Source organism: Fistularia commersonii, chromosome 10 (genome assembly GCF_037954325.1).
Source record: "Fistularia commersonii isolate RoL2024-O1a breed Wild chromosome 10, RoL_Fcom_v1.0, whole genome shotgun sequence".
In the NCBI taxonomy this organism is placed as follows: domain Eukaryota; kingdom Metazoa; phylum Chordata; class Actinopteri; order Syngnathiformes; family Fistulariidae; genus Fistularia; species Fistularia commersonii.
The window spans coordinates 15248797-15272896 of NC_141293.1; the positions used below are offsets into that span (position 1 = coordinate 15248797).

Genomic DNA, 24100 nt, shown 5'->3' on the forward strand with positions numbered 1-24100 from the left:
TGGCTTATGATTTCCAGAGAATCACCGTGACATTGGATAACAAACATTTGAGTAATCAAAACACACTGCTCTAAAAAAATGCCCATAGAAGGGTGCGTTTAAGCTTCGACAGTTTATTAAATACATTAAAAACACGTAAATACCTGTGTGGTTGGTCGGAAGGGGGGGGGGTGGTTTACGGTGTAACACAGCACGGAAGCCAACTAATGTTGTTTTTTTTCCAGGTGGAAAGACGAAGCGTCAAACACAAACGGGACTAAATGTATACATTTGAGTAAATCCTTATATAATTCGAAGTATTCAATTCCACACTTTAAAACGAAATACCTCAAATGTACTTTGACGCTAGCCAACCTAACTGTTAGCGCGAGGGCGAGTGTGCACTTCCGCGTACAATGTTTTTTTTTTTCCCCGGCTGACACACGGCAACTTTCGAACAGGAAACCTATCAGACGCCCGTCGACTCGGTTTCTCTGAATTTACGGGTAAGTTGAACATTTACACGTTTGACTAGAGGACGTTATAGATGAATTTCATCCACATGTCTTTATTTAGCGCATTTTGAGTCGACATTGAATTTATTTCTTCGAGAGAAAGGGTTTACCCGCCGCTCGGAGCCGCGGCTCTAGCGGAGCTTCACAAAGAGGAAATGTTGCGCTTCGGTTGACCGCATCTTCCCTTCATCTGTGGACATAAACAACTTTTTATTTTGCTTATTTGATACCGACAGCGCATACACGACCGTTATAACTTCATGAGGCAAGGCGAATTGATTCCCGGAAGTCTGAAAGCAGCGGTTTTTTGCATGAAACAAGTTCGGGTCGCAGTGTGATGAGTTTTCACCGCTTGTCTAAGCATTACACCCCCTCCCCCCAATCGAACCCTACTTTCTCCCAAATTGGCAAATATTCTCCCATTTTCTTGTCTCTGGGGTTTGAGACTGAGAATCAGTGACCTTGTAAAATATTGTGCAGGGACCCCTTTCCCCCTCCCCCATCTGCACAGTACCCACGCTCGTGTATTCTTTGCAAGTGTGTTTACGTCTGCACATTTAAATGTGTGAAATTTGCGATTATGTCGTTGCGTATCAATGCACGGCAAAGAGACTCCCTGTCAGTCATCAGTCAGCCTAATATGTGTGTGTGCGTGTTTGTGTTTGTTGTTATAGCCCAGACAAGGATCAATAATAGCGTCCAGGGTTTTTCCTGGCTCAGGAAAGAGGCGGTGTAAGTGCACGTTATAATCATGTACCTACATAGATCAAATTTTGCTTTAGCTCTTGGATCAACGTAAACATAGTCAACGCATCATGCTCAGATCTTTCCGAATTATGAAGTGAACCTAAGCTTGAACCGAATACATTTTCCCACAGAGTTTCGTGAGACTATGGTGGGAGGAACATCAGAATCTCTGGGGGGGGGTCCTGGGATGCGTTCATTTTCGTACATCCTAAAGTTGAATGGTCCCTTTTAGAGACACTGATGTCTGGCTTGTTATTCTTATTTTTAACAAGTTGTTACAAACACGAGAACTTGCTGAAGTGAAGCCATGTGTTGAGATTAGAATTGAAACGGAAAAGCACATCTGACGTACTATTAGAAAATTCTGATGTTCTGTCTCTTCTCTCTCCTCTTGCCAGCACTTGTACTCGCTGTTTCTTTCACTAAATCAGCATGCAAAAGTGAAGCCTTCTGTCATAGAAGACCAACACGAATGCTATCTCCAGCAAGCTGTCTTTCATTAATCCAAACTACCAAACACTTTTCTACTTCCAAGTCTTGAGACCTTTGCTACATTCATGTAGTCACCCCTTTTGCCACATTAGCTGTCTTTAGCGCATCCTTGTTCTTCAGGATCGTACAGAGGGTTGGCTTAACCATGTCTTGGCAAGATCTGTAATACAAAAACAGCTCTCACATTTAGCCTGACTGTAATTTTTGACCTCTCTTAACACCACTAGCCATCTTAACTCTTTTGAAGCCATAATGAGGGCTCACCTACTGAAAAAGCACAAAAAAGCATTATAACAGGAGAACACCACGATGAATGATGTAAACGCGGGAGAACCACGCACGATTGCATCTATGCTACAACGCCACCTTGAAACCTTTGTTTGTTTGTGTTTGTGAACTGAGGCTTGTTCACAGCTTGATTCAAAATTTGATCAAATTTTTGTACAATTCCTGTACATTTGTTAACAGTTCCAGCAAAGAAATGTGTGCGTGTTTGTTTAAGTGAACATGTCTGAACTCAAATCCCTTCGTCCCAATCAAGCAGTGTGTGAGGTGAATCAGGATGGTGTGCCAGAGGGAGAGTTTGTAAGGGATCAATGACAGTTTGGATAAAGACTTAGTGTAATGTACACAAACACTGCAATCTTGACACCAGAAAATTACATATACGTAGATTGCAAAAAAAGTTTTTCTGTTTAAATTTTTTTTTGTTTGTGTACTAAGGGGATATCTAATAGGTAAAACAATATTGTAAATAATTAGGATTTTATTTAACTTGTGCAGATAAGTTTGCTTTTTTCCATGCATCATTAATTAACTTCTGCTGGTTTGGAGCGCTGGCTCTGACTGGGCCATTATTCAGTGGTGAAAGATAAACAAACTCTGACCATCCACCTTATAAATGCTTTGCAGTTTTTGGCCTCGGACCGGAAAGAGTTTTTGGAGGGATAAAATGTCACTGTTAGAACAGTGTTCCTTGTGTATTATCTAAGGCAAGCATTCAATTACACCTACCTTCTCTGACATCCAGGGTCACAACAGCAAGTCACACCAAGTGAGCCATATCTCACCAGGTGCTTTTTATTCTTTGCATTAAAACAATGGATGAGACCTTGACAAGAGTGCAGGCTACTTTAGTTTATTATGATATTAAGCTTTAAATGATGTCTGGAAAGTGCTTTGGCTTGGAAAACCTTGAATGAAAGCAAAGTCATGGAAACAGAGAAAAAAGAAGTCTTTCCGGAAGACAATTTTGATCGTCATTGAAAATATGAATGTTACCGTGAATTCGCTTGTTTGTGAATGAGAGCCTTTGCAGTAGTTTGATAAAATTGTAGATTTTTTTTTGTAAGATAGATACCAGATAGTCTTCCTGAGATGAGATTTTTTTCTTTGTTTTTTAAACGTGTTTGTTTTTGCGCGCAGTGTCTTAATGAATCTAATAATGGCTAGAATTGCTGGTTAATCACTTTTACTGCTTCAGCAGTGAAGCAGACAGACTGACTAACCTCATGTACATATGAGTAACACGCCAAGGCAGATAATCTACTGGCTCCCTGTCCATCCAAAGAGCTTTTATCACTATTGCTGGGAACTATAAGGAAATGTTATTTGTCGTATGTTCATTGGCTTATTTCATAATGCGCAAGATGGCTGGGCCAGTTGTTTCAGACTAAATCCTCTTGGTTTTCTGTTCATGATTCCTGCCCAACGGTGAGCCGGTTCCACATAAAAGGCGTTTTTCATAGTGCAACGCCCTCGTAGCAACAGCTACTGCTTCGCCCCAAAGGCCTATGTGAAGCGGGCTTTGCCGCTTCCTGTTACATTTTGCTAGACCAGAGGAGCACTGCACTTGCTATCATTCTCCCTCCCCGTGCTTTACAAGTGCAGGCTTGAGCTGAGCCCAAAGGCTACCTTCTCTTCCTTTTAAAGGAATGTTGGCTGTTTAATTTGAATCGCTGCCCCCCCGACCCATGGCTCACTCTCTATTGTTATAGACCTACATAAAAACAACCAGCATCCAGCCTCTCACAGAGTAGGAAAAACAACAGTGACAAAGCTACACCGAGGAGCAACAGTCATTGTTGGGTGCCACGAGAAAGCTAGCAACTGGACTGACAGGTAGAGGCTCCCAAAGCCGAACAGCCTGGGGGGTGTCCTGAGGGCCTGAAGCTGTGTTGCAGCCAAGCTAATAATTTACAGCAGCTGAGCTCAGACTTCAAAAGAAATCCAGGTATTCTTCCGTGGCTGGTGTTAGACCGATGACTGGGCGGCAGATTCGGAGAGACAGTCTCTCGGGTCCACAGCGATACAAACCAGGTGAGCGATGCGGATGAAGCGGGGCAAAGACGCTGAAACGTGTGATGGCGTGTGTGCGCATGAGTTTTCTACACATGTGGCCTCACCCTGTTGAACTCAAGGTTGTGTCATGCAGTAGGGTAATAGAATTTATGTATGATCTTGCATGACATTGTTCTAAATAAGGAGAAATGACATGACATTGCATTGTAGAGCCATGTGACCCTCCATTTGTCCCTGTTACAAACTTTCTCAGATAAACCACCAATTTTCATACCCATCTGGTTGTTTTATCCATAAATGATTCACAGATAATTTTTGTTTTATTTGGAGAGGTCAGCGGAGTCTTGCTGGGGTAAGCTGGCCAAGACGGAAGCATAGAAAGATGAAACAATTTTAAAACAGAGCAAGATGGTCCTGCTGAAACATCTGCCGTGAAGATGGTCCCTGCTAAATCGAGTGGGTGTAGTAGTGGCGTTACTGACCTTCTATACTTTGAAGCAATGTGTTTTTCCTGCGACATACACAAGAAATTAAATGTGGTATGATGGAGAGTGCTATTCCGGTTAGTATGTCGCATTGTTTTCCTGGTAAGCCATTGTATGGTGTTGACCGACCATATTTTCACATAATTGTGAGGGATTCGAAATCAGGCTGAAATATGAGCTGAATCAATGTGCCCCCATCTCCTGTTTTGTTTTGTTGGCTGATCATGAGATGTGATAAATCTTGTGCTTTCAGTTTATATACAAATGCTTTTTCAGCAAATTTACTAAAAGTAAGCCAAAGTGCTTATGATGCAAAATTTCCCAATTACTGTTGTATTTATCGTACATATTTTTGACTTCACAAACTTTAGAGAGGCATTCAGAGGTTGCTATTGTCAAGATGATTTCATCACACAATACTTTTAGTGCGACAACTCGCTGCAGTTACTGTTGGTTCAACATGAGAAGCTGCTGTTCAACACCAGATCGATAGCGACAAAACATCAGGCGGCTGTTAACTTCATCTCAAGGATGTTGACTAAATGTCAGGCAGACTTTGAAATGTGCAACAGTTGAGTTTGTGTTAAAATATAAAAAGATAATTAAAAAAAAAAAACAACTGACCTTTGAGTCTTCAGTTTCCTGACAAGTTAATTGCATGAGACGTTGACACCCTGAGCTTCTGACATGTACAATGACACCATCTATACTTGAAGGGCGGATATAACTACCCAAACCTTCATCAACTTATTGCTCAGATAGGAACGGTAAGATCATTTAGCACACCATGTTAACAGACTGTTACTGACTGAGTCTGCTAGATGATTCGGTCCGATCACCATTTCCGGTAAGTTGTCATTATGTGGTTGTTTGTCATAAGACGCAGTTGTCGAAATGTTCTTAAATGTTTGATTGGTCAACAGTTGCTGCTGACATTAACAGCAAGACCGTCAATTGTGGTGTATAGTTTTGCTGGCCACTGTTTACCTCGATTTAATTCAGTCAACTAAGACAGAAGTACGAGGAGTGTTTCAGTACTTGTTGGCTTCAGCGTCAGATCAGTAATACAGTTTTTCAAAATATTATCTGTGGTTGTAACATCAGATCATGCTCTAGGCTGTCATGAAATTTTACATATTTTACAACAGCCCAACAACAGCATTGTAGTGCGGGGGTTAAAGCTGTCGCCTCATAGCGAGAAAGTTTCTCGTTCCAGTCATTCCAGACTTTGAAGTTCATATGTTTTCCCTTTTCCTGCCTGGTTCTCCAATGTGATCCAAAAGCATACATTTACCGGTCAAATTATTTATTGAAGACTAAATTGTCCATAGGTTTGAATGGGAGATTAGAGGGTTGGATCGTTGAGCAGTTTATCTATTTTTATACTTTTATCGTTGTTGTCTCTGTCCCTTTTGAATGCCTATGGTCTATTTATTAACTGTCCCTTAATGTCTTTTGATACCTGGCCTCTTGTCCTGTCCTTCTGCGACACTCGACTATCTCCATGGGGAACCAATAGAGTATTATCTAATATCTCTTTGGGTGACCATTCCAGGTTAAACTCAGTCTCTCGCTCAATGCCAGCCAGCCATTTTTGGGCAAGAAGAAAAGGCTGGCTCCAGCTCCATCAGCACAAGATAAGATATATAGTCAATAAAAACTAAATGAATGACAACAGCCACACGCGGCTGTTCCTTGGAGGGACCCAACAAAATTATACAGGCATCCAGCATGGATGAAACAGTAACCAGGATTCACCCATGTCTTGGAAAAAGCTGAAACCACCTTAGAAGAGGTGAACAATTTTCAGGTGATGTCCTCTCTATCAAGGCTAGAAGCAATTCTAGAATTAAAAAACATTGCACAGAATCTTGATCATGAGGGGCTTTTTCAAGTTGGTGAGTTAAGATATATATTTTCCTAAAAGTGATTTTTTTTTTTTTCTCAGTAGGTCATGCCTTAGTTTTTGTCTTTAATGGAAATCAGGTATGTTTTATTTAGATTTTCTCTGGAAAAAGTCTTGGAAAATGATCCATGTGGTTCAAAAGACTGACCACCCCTGTTAATTAACGTTTCTGTGAGTTGATTTCCTGTCGTGCGCTGTCAAGCTAAACCACTGCATGTGTGTGTAAACCGTTGTTCGCTCAGACGCTGCATTGTTGTCATTGTCACAGTGCTGTGTTTATCCTCAACGACAGGGTGCTGTGTTTATTCACCTTCCAATCTCTCAGCGGTCACTCAGGCCCGTCAAAGCAGAAAAAGCATCCCACCCATGTGTGTGTGGTAAATGAGAGTGCGTACACTTGTGTGCCCGTGCACGAGCGAGACATGCAAGTCACGTGTTTGACAGTGACATCGCCGCATATGAGTGAATGGCTTCTTCAGGCTCTTAAATGACTGAATGCATCCAGTCATTTGGTTTATGTATGGGTAAGATTTAGTGGGAGCACAACCTTTTTGCAGCTTCAAGTTTGTTCCACCTCTCTGAGAGGAGGTATAAAATGGAAAGAGTTACCTCTGTCTGCCCAAGTGTGAGTCAGGATCAGAGAGGGAGGAAAAGAAAGGTCAGGCTGGAAAATGGGAGGTTGGGCTCGAGAGATGGTGTTTACTCTTCAAGAGCGAAAATGACTGGAGCTCGAAGGGGTGAGAGGTCACTCACTCTGACTCAGTGCGTGCAAACTCTGTCCTGACTGTATGAAGCAGCTGACTACAAATAAATAAAGAGCCATTAGCACTTTTTTGTGAAAATGGAGAATCTGATTTCATAATTATTTTGATGCATTTTGAAGCCCATGTTATGTGCCTGTTTGACCACCGCTCTGATTAAAGTGCAATTTTCACAATTGGATCATTCTGTCTGCTGAGTGTTATCAAAAATTGCTTGCAGTTGAGGATCCACCAATGAGGTGATTCCAGGCTGACAAAAATGCTGTTGCCATGTTTATGCCAGAGTTATTTTTGAGCGTTAAGTATCTAACTCCCCACCACTCCAGTTTCTTTTATACTGAAATACTGCCAGTGTTTTTTTGCGTTTACACAAATGTCACTCCTCACCAATTAATAGTTCAGCTGTGCTGTGAATCTGAGATTTTTTTTTTGAATGTTAGAAAATATCCTGTGGAAGGTGAAAGGTTGTGATTCTAATGGTATATTATGAAAGAATGGCTTCAGTATCCCATTTCTCCAGTGTTTCAGCCATCACAAATAGCTTCTGTTTAAAAGCAGAAAAGGAACATCATGACTGTTGTTAAGACTCCTGGGTCTCCAGGGTATGTTAATCTCGAAAGGTTGCTCAGCTGATGTGACAGGGAAATAAAAATGAGTTTGATACAGTATTTCTTTTAATACTACGTTCCTGTATTTAAAGTTGTTTTCCTAGTCACGGGCAATTATTCTTCTTCTAGATTAGTTTTTACTGCAACTTAAACTGTTTACGACATTGATTAATTGTTCACATCATTTATTTGAGGGAAAAAAAAATGAAATGCTTCTTCTGTTGGATATTATACACCAGACAGTTAGCTTGGCAGAAACTAAGGAAAAATATATTACAGTTTCAATTAATAACTGAATTAACTAAAGTCATTGACTTGTTATTGAATGCTTCTGTTTTATTCCAGCAAAACAATTTTACTTTGTTTTATTAGATGTATGTGACTGTAAAATTTGCAAGTTGATTGAGCTTCGCTTTGGTCGTTTGACTCGCCACTTCAGCTAATTATGCAGGTCAGCTGAAGATTTAAACTATAAGTATTACATTAGTTTATGTTAAGTATAGCACTTATCAATATAAACTCCGGTGAGTGCAAGAGATAAATGTCCGATGCCTGCGTTACTTTTTGTGGGCATTACCGAAGCAAGGTGTGTCGGCGTGCTTTTGCTGAGACAATGTTGGCAAAGTCCAAACCAGGACTCTTTGATTTTCCTCCGGCTGAATTCCTCAAATATTCACCATTGGCACTGAGAGGAATCGGAATAAATTCCAGACCTGCGTATACACATACACACAGAAAACAGGCAGCAAATTTGTCGATAAATAGATGAATGACAGAAGAGTCAAACAGCAAACCAGTGCATTTGGACTCCTGCAATTACTGTATATATACACACACACACACACACACACACACACATGGAAGCAGTTTAGTTCAGGCTGGAGCCTCAGTGATTCTGCCAGCTCGTGCCAGTCGATTGGTGCAGACCTATCAAATGTTTCCATGAAGCCACTGACCTCTGTGTTGAGGGGTAGGGGTGCGTTCGAGGGTTTGGGCGGTGGTCGCAAGTTCGTCAGAGTAGGCTGAGAGTGGCGTGGAGCTGCAGAAAATGGATCTCAGGTGCACGATAGCTCAAGCGCACTCGCTATTTAGCAGCGTAAACTAAATGTTTTATAAGAGGTGGGGAGCCAAGCGCAGGCGACTGAGTGGGGGGGATGGGAGGACTGTGAAATCATTAAAACCCTTCAAGCGCATGTAGGCTTAACAGAAATCATATGAAAAGGTCAGTGGTTGTATCCAAACAAATTACATTTAAAAAGACAAAGGGAAAAAGTTCACTGCAGTGATGATCTTGGTACAAAATGTCTCTAAAATCAGGACAGATGGTGTAAGCAGTCTTAAATTGTCCAAGCTCTCAACAGATGAAATGAACATGTAAGGTAGGAGCCTGTGAGGAATGAAAAGACTGGCCTGTGTTCTCCTGGGCCATAATCTTATTTTAGCCACTACGTAATGGCCATTAAATTACATAATTGGGGCTTGTCTGGCGGCCGCAAAGGCAATCGCACAAGGGCCCGCTTTCTCCTGTGCTGAGGTAAAGGAGGGAAAGGCGCAATGTATGGGATTTTGAAGGTGTGGTTAGTGGGGGAAAAAAAAGCAAAAAAAAAAAAAAAAAAAAAAAGGAAATGTGACACCTGTACAAAACCGCTCTGGTTTTCCTGATTTCTGACCTTGTGTTGTTTGCTTGCTATTGGAGCTCTGGTGGCATTTCTCGAATCACACATCTGATTACTTTTGTATGCAGAGATTTAGGACTCCTAGTTGGTCATAAACATTATGAGCCATAAACACAGCGTCCTTTCACCAGTCCAGTTTTGCTCAACATTTATTTTCACTGTCAGGTTAAATTTTATTTCAGAAAGAGGCCCCAGATGTCTAGAGCCATATCGATTCACTGTGAAGTTGTTGACTTTTAAATGAATTGCCAGCTATTTGGGCAGTAGTGGGTAATATTTTCAGAAAGTGGAAATTCTAAAATCCCAGCTGATCAAAGGGGAATTGTTTTGGTTTGTCTACGTTATTGCAAGCACCAATACCAGACACAAAGAGCCATCATTTTGTGGACTTGTCTATTTGTTTTGTTTTTTTTCCTCCTGAGAATTAATGTTTCACTGGCTTTTGATGGAATTCTGTGTCTAAGTTTGAAAGAAGATATTTATTACCTGTTTTTGGCAAAATACATTCAAACTGACTGCTAGGAATCCAAAGTTGCCTTAACACACACACACACACCTTTTCAGCTGGAAATATTACAAAAGCAGTATTCATTTTGTAATTGGAAATAGGCCTGAAATGATTCCTCTAATAATTTGAATAATTTGATTACTAAAATTCTAAAATGACTCAATATAAATGATCTGCCTCAGGTAATTTGTAAACAGAATATTACAGTCCCACAGGCAGTGTTCCACCTGAGCGGTTATTTCTCTCACACAATCCAAAAACGTAAGCTGCATTTAGCTTACTGTTAGTGTAAGTTAGCGTTGAATGCAACAGTGCCATGGAAGGATGACTGAGATAAAAAGAGGAGCAAAGGTAAAATTCACTGCGACTGAAACAACAGAAAGTGTCAGGACCACAGTATGGGACCACTACAAGTTTAACCTAGAACAAACACAGTCAAATGTGTTTTTTTTTAAAGCGGAACAACTGTTCAACAAAAGCACATCCCACATGTTGCAGCATCTCAACACGAAGCATCTGCAAACTGCAGAATGTCCTAATGTGTTATATCCAATTGCTCAATTAGTCATCAGAATAATCAATGTATTTCCCTATTACTTAAGTATGGCCGCAGCCCTAATTTGAAAACAATCTTCTACACAATCTATTCATCTCAAAGGTAACTGTTGTAATATCCTTAGAGGGCCTCTGTGCATATGATGCATTTGTGTGTTTGTGTTGTCCAGGCACCTTAGGGTTGACAAGTTTCTGCTACTTTCATTTCTGGGGATTGTGCTGGAATGGAATAACTGCCGCCCTCAGACTGGCGCTACAGGACACACAAAAGCCAAACAGACTCAGAGACAGCTTCTTTCCCAAAGCCATCACCACACTTAACCGCCACTAACAAATCCCCACAAAACCCACAACACCACACCTCCAGACTTTTTCTTCCCAACATCATTCAAGTGCAATAACCTGCTGTGTTTTATTAAATGTTTTTTATTTATATCTACGTGCTTAGTGAAGCATGCCGTCGACAAGTGCGATATACCTCATCTCAGGATGTTTACAAGACTTTGTGTCTGCAAAAATACCGATTGCTACAGTTGCACATCTCACTTTATTGCATCACTTTTGTTCATTATTTATTGTTATTTTGTGCATACAACATCAGTAACAGAAAACTAGACTAAAATGACTGAACTGAATTATCTGTTTCCAGAAATAATGGTGCAGTCTCTCAAGCTAACCTAGATATTTTTATTGTGTTTACGTGAGCCAGTGAGCTCCGCGATTATTTTAATAATCATGGCTTAGGTGTCCATAAAGAGAAATGCAAAGTAATATTCAGTTTGAAATTTGATTGACAGCCCTCACATTGTTTTGGGTCTCTCTTTTTTTAAGTCTCTGATTGCTCTGACTGCCAACACCGTCCCTAAGATTTGCATCAGATTTGTTTTTCCATGATGCCTTACGAAGCCTGTGATGAGAAATTGTCCGAAAATAATCTCTGTATTGTCACTGGAAACACATTTCCAGACTGTACACATAACAATAAACACTTCTGAATCTTGAATTTTAATCTCTGATAGAGCCAAATATGTGGAAGCCCTCCCCACCTCACCCTGGAAAGACATTGGCACTAAGTGACCTGGATGAAAGATGTTGAATGGGGCTCCGGTTTTGTGTTTGCTGGGAGCTCAAAAAGATCCACAACACACTCTTGACGGTGACGGCTGAAGTGTCCAGTCCAAGTTCGACGTTCACAAGACACAGTTCAAGTGACACAACCCTGTCCTTTCATGCGAATCGGATTAAATAAGTATTAAGCAGCAAAAAAAAGCACACAGTATCATATTTTATTTCAATAGTTTTAGGGCCGTGGATAAAAATGTTTCAAGCTTTCTACTGTTAGCTTTGAAAGGAAGAGTTTCTTGTTTTTTTTTCCCCACTCCTGGGTTCCAATTAGTTTTTTATGCTGCCTCCTACAGTCACTTCTGTTGGTTTTCACTTCCCAATGCTGTGTGCCCCCTCTTTAATTTATTCTCTACACTCTGCATCCCTTAGCGAGGCCCCTTTCCTTTTTTTTTTTTGCTTTCTGTTTAGTCTGTAAGACTCGTTGGTCAGAGCTGGAAACCCCAGTCTTGTGTACCAACCCTAATAAGTCTTGGACAGTGTGTGAGTTGATTTAAAAGCCAAAGAACAAAATGCGCTGGCTCATGTTTCGATGAACAGCATTTTTTATTTTTGCTATGGTCACACATGAACCCTTAACTTCCTTTTCTTTTTCCCATCTGAGCAGAGAGATGAGGAAGTTCATCTGATTCTACTTTTGGCTGTCATTTTTCTTAAGGGAAGCTTTCACTTCAGGCCATTTAACCCCACCCTGCCCCCACCCCAAAACGCACGCGCAAACACACACACACACACACACACACACACTTGCTCAATTTTCTTTCCCTCTGTCTACTTTTGTTTTACCTCATTTGATCACACAGGAAGGGGCTCTGATAGCTTCCTGAGGAAATCACACCCACTTCCTGTCTGTGTGCCTCCCCATTTGCCACCTTTCATTCCCCCATTAGTTTTAAAACTCCTTTTTCATATCGGGGCCCAAGGGAGTAGTCACTGAAGGGTCTATGGGTGCTGGTAGGCCCTGTGGCCGGATGAGAGAAGCAGATAAACAGCAGGACAAACACTGCAAGCCCCAGTCATTAACCTCTCTTATTTTTGGACCCTGCCCATGTAGCATATAGAGGACAGGACATCGTCCATTGTAAGAAGAGAACAGTGACCTATGCTTGTGCATTTTTTCCAAGGCCAGGTGCACTGCAATTCTGAAGGGCTAATTTTATATCCTCGCAGAGGAAGTAAAATTAGTCATTCAGAATTGCAGAATTATATATTTCTCAGGAACTAGTTTGCTGCCTTGTCCACTGTCATTGATGTTTCCGAGCCAACTGCTGAATGGCAGCTGAAAGTTGTCGGACTTATGGATCATTTTCCTGCAGAAACACTCACAGCACCGCTATTGCGATGTTCCCCCTGCACTTGCAGATTAAATCACTCTCACTGTACTCCCTTGCTAAATGGATAAAAATATTGCAGAATATATTAATTATGACATTTACTACCTGGTTACTCCCTGAATTCTAGAATTGGATGCAGAAAGTGAAGAGAAAAAAGTGAAATGCTTTTATGTTTTGAAACTTTCAAAAAAGTCAAATTTCTCTGTTCCATGAAACGGAAGACATTTTCATCTAATTTTCTTTGGGTCACATTTATGGACAAGGTGACATTGAAAAAATTGATTTAAAAATGTTATGTTGTTGAAATGTCCTAGAAAACAACCACTGAATATATTGAGACACTGAGGTACATCAACATGATTTATTATTATTTTGAGTTGTAGTTAGCATATCTTGTTGTAACATTTATTATAATTATATGCTTGTCATGTCAGGTAACACAGCAATTAAAGACATGTGCAATATTCAAAGAGCGGGAGTGTCAAGTTTGCAAACTGTGCTGTAGCATGTCAATAAAAATTAACTCCTAGTGGTTTGAGAAAACACTGGTTCCTTAGACTATATTGTTCTTATTTTAATGAAAGGTAAAATGATCTCAACTATGAATAGGAGTATATGTATTTTCAACATTTTTCAAAATGTATTCAATACCATATTTTGTTGAGCGCCACCTCACAATTTGATGCCACCCCTTTTTCCTCACAACAAAATCTTAACCCAAATTAGCTTAAGGTTTATGTTTTGATGTTTTCAAAGGATGTGTATGTGCTAACCAAGAATTCACCTCACAAACCTCCCTAAAAATCCACAAGAACATCTATTAACACTGATAAAACAGTTTTAACAATATGAATTGCATTAAGAAATGCAAGAAATAGGCAAAAGTCTGAAGACCTTATCTGAAAATTTTGCAAGAAATCACACTGAAAAGAAACATATTTATAAGAGGGCAATTTAACTGCTTGGATTTCATTATTATTATTGTTGTTTTGTTTCTAAGGGGATTACTGATACTGATTGATACTGAAACAGGGGCTCCCCTCGTTGCCAGAATTTTGTTCTTTCTTCAGAAAATAAACTTGAGAGGTTGGCATTCATTTATCTTCAAGTGAAGATTTGATACGTGTGCAGTATATTATAAATAACAAGCTCAGACGGTGTTTTCTACAGGACCACGACCGGCACCATGGACGGCAAGGATGCCCACTTGGGGGTGAGGTCTGGCTGCTCTGCTCTGCTCTGCTCTTCTTGGCCACAGGGTTTTTCTAAAGCTTAGCAGTTTATTGCTTCACAATGGAAGTGGTGTAACAGTTATTAGTCCTATTAGCCTGCAGCTGAACCTTGGACTGACCTGGTAGAAAGATTGAAGGCCTGACTGTGTCGCTATTTGTACACAGATTTAAGGTATCAGGATAAACAGGTAACCTGCTGTATTGTTCGCACACTGCAGTGGCTGTGCTTTGTCTTAGAGAGGAATAGGAATGTTTTGAAGACCAGTTGTCATACAACCCACACACACACATGCACACATACACAAAGGCACGCACGCTTGATGGCTATCATTAGATTGATGCCACCTGACACTAAGTTAGTGCTGGAATGCAATGGGAGGGAGGCAACCATGGGTGATTGGGTGGTGGTGGTGATGGTAGCAAAGGGGTAGCTGCCTAATCTCTGGCTAATCTCCATTACCCTGGGATGCTGTGATATTGTACACCCGTGGCCTTTTCTTGGTGATGTTGTGGACAAATCAAAACCATCCTTTACCCAGGTCCTTCATATTTTCCTCTGTTATTTCAGACAATCAGGCATGGGGAAGGCAGGGGACTGTCTGAGCGGTGCTATGTTCTGCTCCCTCTGGGCAGTGGAAGTTCCAACTCTTAATGTGCCGTAACCTTGCAGGGTGACCTTCTTCACTTCCCTCAAAGAAAAGGCATTACCCTACAACCACTACACCACACACCCACACATGCACAATCCTGATCCCCTTCCAAAAACCAAGTTTATCAGCATTCAGAGGTTTGATCCTTGTGACAGAGTCTCTAATGTATCAACAAGTAAACAAGGATCTTCTGCAGTCTTAAAAGCGCCCACTGATTTTCTTGGCTTCTTAACTGGCAGTGACACTGTCACGCTTGACATTACATACAACCAACGTCATTACCACCAACACAGATGGTCTACAAACCCAACAGCAATCATTTTCAGGGAGCATAAATTCTTTTGTAGAGTCATGTCACATTTTCTGATGGAATAGCATGCAGACGTTTTCCAAGAGCTATTCTTACTATTTCATGCAGTGCCGGACAAAATAGTTTGGTCATTAAGAAAATGATCATAAAGTTACTAGATTCATTCTAACCTTATAGCTTATCCCCTTACCCATGGATCCAAATCTTATATTTCCTATGTTTTGTCAAGATTGAAATATTATAATCTTGTCAGTGAGAGTGTTGATTCAAATTTGTTTTCTGTTCATCACCAGATTAAAAAAAACTGCATGCTGGTGGGGAAATAGGTCACCATAAATGTCTAAGCAAAAAGCAGTAATTAGGGACTTATTCACTGTCACATTTTATCTGTTTCACAAAATTTGATAACCGTCTACATGACATCCAGTAGTGTTATCTGAGCCCCTGTTTCTAGAGAGCAGCACAAATTGTCACAGTAATGACAGATAATCTGTTGAATTATTGGTGTTTTAATGTAAAATATTAATATTTGACACGTATGTATCAAAATTGCATTGGATACAAGACATTGTAATACACATTCCCTTTCATATTATAGACCCAATCACTGTTTTGTACAACTTTTGAGTCAGACCTGATAATGAAACTAATCCTATCTATAGGATTTCCATACCTTGTCCATAGTCAGTTGAATTTCGGTTAGGTCAAACTTGACATTGTGCATGGAAACTTTTTTCAAATATGAGGACAAAGGCTTTTCATTGTTTCACCAAGTCTTAGAGCGGCTTTGGTGCAATTTCCATTTTATGGCTAATTTATATTTGCTTAACAGCTTTTCTTTGGTAATATGGCTTTGGCAAGTGCAATTTGGTGCTGCTCTCATCAGCTGTGTGCGTGTGTGTGCGTGTGTGTGTGTGTGTGTGTGTGTGTGTGTGTGTGTGTGTGTGTGTGTGTGTGTGTGTGTGTGTGTGTGTGTGTGCGCACATGTGTGTATTCGTTTATCTAGCCCTCCCATGCATGCCCCAAAACTGGCCTTTATCAGCCCACAGCCTGCAAGTGGCCATGAATGAACACATTATCTCTCTCACTATGAGAGTTTCACTGTTTTCTTGCACTCTCTCTCTTTCATCCCCTCCTTTGTTTCACTCTCTCTTCGTAGAAGTCACCTTGGGCTCAGAGTGTTAGTCAACTCTCGCCTACTTTCCTTATAAGCCTCAACTACAAAAGTATTTTCTTTTAATTTAATTCACAACAGATATCAGCTGTAAACTCCAGCCCTGTGGGAACCGACATGCTTTAGTATTGCAGCACTGGGCAACAGCCGTCGTCTTATCGTGAAACCCTACAATATTTTCTGTCAACAATGTGGCACAGTCATGCAAGGATGTTAAGCAGAGACCTGATTTATTGTTCCACATCAAAATTGTCAGCGTTTCAATGATTAAAATGTTTTCTGTCATAATATTGACCTTACAGTTATTATATTGTTATATTGTAGAGAAAAATGAATTCAAATAGGTGGCAGGAGGTAGATTTTCCGAACTTCAGCTGAAAGCCTTTCTTGTTACACTTTGGGACACACTTTTTTCTCTCTGTGCTTTCCTTTTCTTTCGGCGTGTCTGTTGACTCACCTTGTAGGGCACAGTGGTGTGTGTGTGTGTTTGTGTGTCTATAACCTTCACTGGGCAGAATGCAGGTGTTGTGCACAGTTGTTTGCGTTTCGACGATGTGTTCGCATTAGGGCAATGCTCTGGGGCAGGCAGTGATTTATTTATTATTCACAAATATATATGTGCGTATGTGTACATATATATACATATATATATATAGTTTTTATTTATGTATTTGCTTTTTCTGTTAGATAACGGACTGGCATAAACCTTGGTTTAAGATAATTTAGTCATGAACTTGGGCCTGGAGATTTTCCAGCATGGCATCCAGAGGAGAACATTCTTCCTGCTGGCTGGAAAAGGCCAAATTTGGTCAAGCCTCATCACAGTTGAAGCCAGTGGACGGGGCGCAATTCACACAAACAACATTAGGACATCTCACTTCAAAGGCCCATCCAATTCAGCGATCAACATGTTTAATTTGTATATATTTCCCCTTTCAACTATTTCCTCTTTCTCAGAGCCAAACATTAAATTTCTGGAGATTTTTGATTTGATTAAATTTCTGAATTAGTCTGAGGTGCTTTTAATGTTGCATTTAATTGAAGTACCTCGAGAAAGGAAAATATAGCTGTTGCTATTTGTCTTTTGCTGGTCTTACTTACCTTATTATCAGGTCCTTGTGATAAGCATGAGATAATATTTATCTGTCTGTCTATAGCCTCACTCATTCTATTTATTTATTTATCTTTTTATTATTATTGTTTTTCCTTCCTTTTTTATGTCTATCCTGTCCTGTCCATTGAATGCTGCTGCTTGGGGATAATTAAAGTCATATTACCTTACAAGGCCCTTAATATGATGTATTAACCCTTTTTCCTCCTAAGTGTTTAACATCTGGCTCTGGTCCGTTGTGGTTGTGGGATGTTAAAGTGATATCTCATATTGTCGAGTAAACAATTTTTTTCACATCCCTCCCCCGACCCCTCTCTTTCTCTCCTTTTGCAGGGTGTGTTTGGAGCTCAGAGCTCTAACCCAGTCATGAGCATAATCGGGGCAGAGGACGAGGATTTCGAGAACGACCTTAACGATGTGAGTAACTTGAAGTGTCTCACAGTGGCTCAATACTGCCATTTTTTTTTTTACTGCCGTTGCATTTGGCTAGTATATGCCCTTCACCACTTCCCCCTCTCTTATCCATGTCAGGTGGCAGAAGACCAGTGCACCTGCTTCAGCAGTGTGGACCAGCTGAAGGATCGGCCCACACACCTGATGGTCTTTATTCAGCATGTCATCCTACAGTTTGATCCTGCTCCACTGGTGAGAAACAAAACGGATCAAATCAAACACTTCTTCAGTAGCCGGAAGCTGAATCTTTATTTAATTCTCAATATTTTCATGTATTTTTGTCAACAATATGATTCTGTTTTAGCTCAAACTAAATCTGACCAACTTCAGCAGTACAACTTTGTTAAAAATTCTCCAGATTCTATTTTGTACCATTAAGCAGAAGTCACAAGGTACGTAATGAGCAACTCTAGTAATTTCCTTCCAGTCAGTGTATATGGGTGTGAAGAATAAGGTGGAAAGACAGCCCCATGCAAGAGAATGCTAGCCAATATGTGTCCTCCATTTCAAATTTTGAATTCGAGGAAAATATTAGTTTTGTATTGTTTTTGTTAATAAGAAGGGGTTCTGTACAGGCTTTGGTTATATAGAATATGTACACTTGTTTTTCACCCCTCAATTGCATTCAAACATTTTTATTGTACAAATATATCAGTGTCAGTCCATTATAACTGGACAGCATTTCAGTGTGCATTTCAGTGTGCTGATCAACTTGCATCTACATTCCCAATGGGCAAATATACATATATATATATATATATATATATATATATATATAGCTGCAGCAAATACTGCATCTGCAGTATATATATATATATATATGTATATATATATATACACATATATATATATATATATATATATATATATATATGTGTGTGTGTGTGGTTTGAGAGTCAGGGAAACTAACATTTTGTGTTAGATTAACATGTTTTGCTCTTTAACTCTGCATTTATTTTGCTAATGTTCTATTGACCTCTTTCTGGGGTTACATGAATGTCTTAGGGTCAGATGATTATCAACATTTCTCTGACAATTTATCAGCAGATATCTGACACTTAATCGTTGTGTTGTTAAATTGATGTCTTTCTTGGAGTGTCATGTTTTTTTCTGATGTAAAATCGGCGCCTGTCTTACATCAAATTGATGTCTGTATAAAGTTAATTGCGCCTTTGCCAGAGTTACACAAACATGCAGTGCAGGCAATCCACTATTTGTTAATTGTATTGAAATGTAAGCACATCCAGATACAGCTCAACTGCAGTAAGACATATATATAAATGATCAAAAAAAAATTTATTTAAACCCTTTGCAAATCAGTACTTGTTCATTCAATACTCTTAAGCCTTTTTACCCACTGAACTGCTCAGACAATAGTCATATGTTTTTTTATACCAAGGTTTCAATGTCAGCTCCAACAATCCAGCAACAGCCAGACTCTATTTTCAAGGGTGTGTTCCTTGTAAATGTAGACAGCTTGTTTGAAAGTGAAACTCCATGCGTGTCACAAATGATGGGAATCACGCCTTTTTTTCCACCTTTTTTGTTGATCAAGCAGACACACTGATCCTCCAAGTTACTGTTGCACCTCACAGCCATGTCTCTCTCCCTCTCTTAGCGTCTCCGACTGTTTTTTTTCCCAACTTGCCACAGTTTACTGTAAAGGGCAGAGGTCCATCAGCATCATTAGCGCTTGCTCAAACCATTTGCTTGGTATCTGCCTTGTTGAATCTCTGCTTGCTCTGTCTGCTAAACTATGACAAGTTCTTGCCCCCTTCAGCAACCCCCCGCACTCTTCCTACCATATTCCAAATCATTGGTGTGTCTCTTGACCACCAACCATATGAAGTGCAGATCATCAAGTACAAGCTTATAGATGACACAATTTCATCCTGACACATTGCAAAATTGTGAAATAAGATGAATTTACGCAGAATTTGAGTCTTACTGTAGAACAAGAAAGGTATCCTTGCAGCATGGTGAATCAAAATCATTGTATCCTGTTTCACTTTCAAAACCCAAACAGAAGCTTTGAAACTCAAACTGGCTGCTCAAGTGTTTTTTGTTACTGTCATTCCCGACTGGAGTGTGTGATTCAGTGTGTGTGATATGAGTGAGTGATATACTGTGATTCAATGTGTGTTAGCATCAATACAGTAGTGTTTTGATAGTCATGGTGATGCAACAAAATCAAACATAAACCAACACAGTCATACTGTTTTCCTTAAAATGACATTCAAAATCCCGGTCACGTTGTATTTTGCATTCTTGAATTTTGTCTCATTTTAAATGACTGGAGTTTTTTCAGTTTCCTCTCTTCTTTTCTTTAAGGTCCTCCCTTTGGAGCTCACCAAAGCAAATCACTTCATCTAACCCTATTCTCTGTATCCTCTACCCTCACACCAACTAACTTCATGTCCTCTTTCTCTACATCCATAAATCGTCTCTTTGGTCTTTCTCAGGTCCCCCCTGCTTGGCAGCTCCAATCCCAGCATCCTTCTACCAATATATTCACTATCCCTCCTCTGTACATGACCGGCACATCTCGGTCTGACTTCTCTGACCTTATCTCCAAAACGTGTTCTCCCTCTGATCAACCCATTTCGGATCCTTTTCATCCTCATCACTCCCAAAAAGAACCTCAACATCTTTGCTACATCCAGTTCTGCTTCATGTCTTTTCTTCAATGCCACTGTCTTGTACACCTTTCCTTTCATTCTGGCTGATACACTATCATCACATTTTATCACATTACCACTTTTCTCCACACCTCCCAACCTGCCTGGAAGCCTTCTTCACCTCTTTTCCACACTCTCCATTGTCCTGTACTGTTTGACCATAAGTACTTAAAATCTCTCACCTTCTTTATCTCCACTCCATGTAGCCTCACCAGTCCACCTGGGTCCCTCTCATTCACACATATATGTTCTGTCTTGCGGCTGATGTTCATTCCTCTCCTTTCCACCTTTTTACACATCCCTGCTCTCACTACAGATCACAATGTTATCTGCAAACATCATGGGCCATGGAGATTCCTATCTAACCTCATCTGGCGGCATTGGCTCAGAACAAACCCCTTATGGCTTCTCACCTCCACCTTCAACTTCTGCATCACAGCTACAGCACATATCACCACTGTGTCACAGCTTGCATACATGTCCTGCACCAGTCTAACATAATTTTCTGCCTCTTCTCATACTAAACCATAGTTCCTCTCTCAGTTTCTCTCAGTCATATGATTTTTCTAGGTTTACTGAGGCACAAAGCAGCTCCCTCTGAGGACAACTTCTGTTAGATTCTACTTAACTGATGTGTTGTTCGCATTTACTTTGTGGCACTTGCACAAAAGCAAATCTCACCAATTAATTTATTAATAGTGAGTAACAACAGCATTGACGATAGGGAGTTCCCGGATCTGGAACAGATACAAAAACTCATCTACCGGCACTTTTATAAATCTTTATTGCCTTATTGTTTTCTTTCTTATATTATTTTGCAAATGTTTGTTATTTTTAAATGTATATGCATTTAAACTGAAAATAGAATAAACAGATGCTGCAGGCTACTTTGTTGCTGGTTAGGAAGCATGCATTTGAGGACAGACAAATATAGTCTCTTGGATGATTGTCTGAGCAAAAAAGAAACCCAGTGTCCTCGTAATAAGTATTAGCAAACAAAACATGTGAAAAAAATGTTTTCTCATACTAAAAAGTATGAAATACTTACTTGTAAATATACTTATTTAGATCCTTGTTGTCTCAGATTTCTTGAGAGATTAAAATGCTTGACTTGAATAAAGCATGGTTCTCCAGAGAAGAATGCATGAAGCTTTTAGAAGACAACTAAAAAACAAAGATTTGCAGGGTTTGAGGGATTCATTCTTTTCCAAAGTCATGACACTTGACCTGACACAGAAGTTGGTCCCACCACATCAATTCCGTCAACCACATCACTCAGCAGGCTGTCTGTAGTCTAGAGGGCAGTCGGACGGAGCCCACTCATACAGACGGAGGCTTCAAACACAGTAACTAGCTCTCAGACAAACTTCTGTCCGCTCACCTGAAACAGGATACATTCAATTTGTGAGAGGAGACAGCATTTACCCTGAATTGCTAATAATACCTCAGCTTTTAACTGTCATGCCGCATATCATGAGTCGCATTAGTAAGTTTCACCTTAAATGTATCACACATAGTAATCACCCCATTTACTGTTATATACAACTGTAGATTGCGGGAACATGATTCTGATTCTTTAACCACCTTTTTCTTTTGTTGTATTAAAATATGGATTAAAGGATTATTGTATGGGTTTATTATGACAGACAACCAAATAGGAGGAATAGACAGTGAATAGATGAATGATTGGTTTTCTGTTTTTTTGGTCCCATTGTGACTTATTCTTATGAATCCTTTTTTTGTCTAATGAATAGCACTTCAAAAATATAGTCATTATTATTAGTAGTATTATTGAGTTGTCATTGGAGTAACTATATTTGCCATGTTTCATGTCTGCTGAGTTGATATATGTCTCATTGAATATTCTAATTGATTTGTGCTCAAGGAGGAACAAACAGATGAGCACCCAGTCAGTAAGTGGTATTGATGCAGGGTTTGAAATTCACTTGTCATTGCTCCAACTTAGTCGGCAAACATGGGCATGAAGTGGATGTTAGCGGGTATATAGTTCAGATGTTAGTGTGGCGAAGGACCAGAGTGGCACAGCAGCCTTTTTACCATTTCTAGTACCCCAGTGTTACGTTTGGCTACTCCAGTGCCAATATATATATCATATATCTTGGTATTGGTAAGCAAAAGAAAACAATGTCTGATGCCGAAACATCTGACAAAAGTTCTCTCCACTGGGTATGAACAATGATTTGTGATAGATGCGTTTCACACAGATGGACAGTTTGCAAATCATTCCAGTTTCTTTTTACTCATTCTTCCACTTTTACCAAGAATTTGTTTTTAATCCAAACTAGTGAAACACGGATTTCAGTCATTACCGTCTGAAGTGTTAAAGGCAAGACATTTGAAAATAAGTCCATACATATTGAGTATCGTTTAATTCTAACACAATTCTTGGTGATCAATGTTTTTTTTTTCCTGTGTACATCCTTAAACTAATCATAGTTGCTTTATATTATTATTTATTTTTTCCAAAAGTATTATTTTCAGTTTCAGCAAATAAGTTACCAGTAATTGGCATTAAGTCATACTTAGCAAATTATTCTCCTAAACATTCTTCACAAATGACTAAAAAACCGCAAGAAATATCCTGAAGAGATAAGAATCGATCAAATCAACTAAATAATCAGCAAATATTCTCCAGCAAATTACCAAAGGCGCAGAACTAGTTGTCATTGTCAGATATTCACTGTACTTTCCCCTCGTATAACCCAACACCATGAAATGCCATAGTGCCACATCTAATAACATAATAATATAGCAAAGATATAATTATTTGGGTTGTGCACCGCAAAGGTAATTATCAGTGCTTAGTGATCGGTTTTTGTGTTCCAGTTATGTTACCTGCATGCTGACCTCTTCAAGAACCTCAGTGCCAAAGAGACCAAGAAGCAGTTTGTGGAGTTCTACAACAACTTCTTGGACAAGGGAGCAGTAAGTAAAAACACTACACGTGTGCTATTATAGTAGTTGTATACCCGAGGGTATTTGGCAGAATTTAGTCAAATGAACCACAACTTAGACTTGTTAGATTTTTGTTTTATACTCCTCACATTTTCTCAAATCTTTGGTTATTTTTACTGTTGATCTCACATTTCAGGATGGTTGTTCAAACCTTGAGACTGCAAGGACTAGCCCTTGGTTGTTCTTCTTTATTTTGATTGTCTTTGCATGATCCACCAGGTGTGTTCCATGGAACCAATATGTCCTGGAAAACCCTAGAAACATAAAAGACACTGATAGATTCTCTCAATTTTTTTGTAAAAGCTTCCAAGAACAAATCTGTCAACAGGCTCTGTTAAGGATCATGTAAACAATGACATGGTAACATTTGAACATTGCCCATTAATCCTGTCATTGTTCAACAGGTTTGTCTAGAGCATGAAGTGCAGTGTTAGTGGGTTGGCTAAACCCGGTTGTCCCTGTCCAGGCACAGCATTCTAGCTCTTCTCGGCATTCCCTTGCCAGAAAGACTGTGTAATGCCTCGAGC

The 24100-nt window shown here is 39.8% G+C and overlaps 1 protein-coding gene across 3 annotated transcripts in view; it reads left to right on the forward strand.

Moving 5' to 3' along the window:
- Nucleotides 1–212: 212 nt before the first annotated feature.
- arhgef1 (Rho guanine nucleotide exchange factor (GEF) 1) overlaps nt 213–24100 on the forward strand; it is a 48379-nt gene continuing 24491 nt past the window's right edge. For 2 of the 3 annotated variants that reach the window (XM_086153995.1, XM_086153997.1), the window contains exons 1-4: nt 213–485; nt 17800–17883; nt 17998–18111; nt 23445–23543. In XM_086153995.1, coding sequence (XP_086010121.1) covers nt 17833–17883; nt 17998–18111; nt 23445–23543 — 264 coding nt within the window. In that variant the 5' untranslated portion in view covers nt 213–485; nt 17800–17832. Of the gene's footprint in view, nt 486–4036; nt 4053–17799; nt 17884–17997; nt 18112–23444; nt 23544–24100 lie in introns of those variants that run through there. The other variant, XM_086153996.1, reaches the window with a different exon arrangement.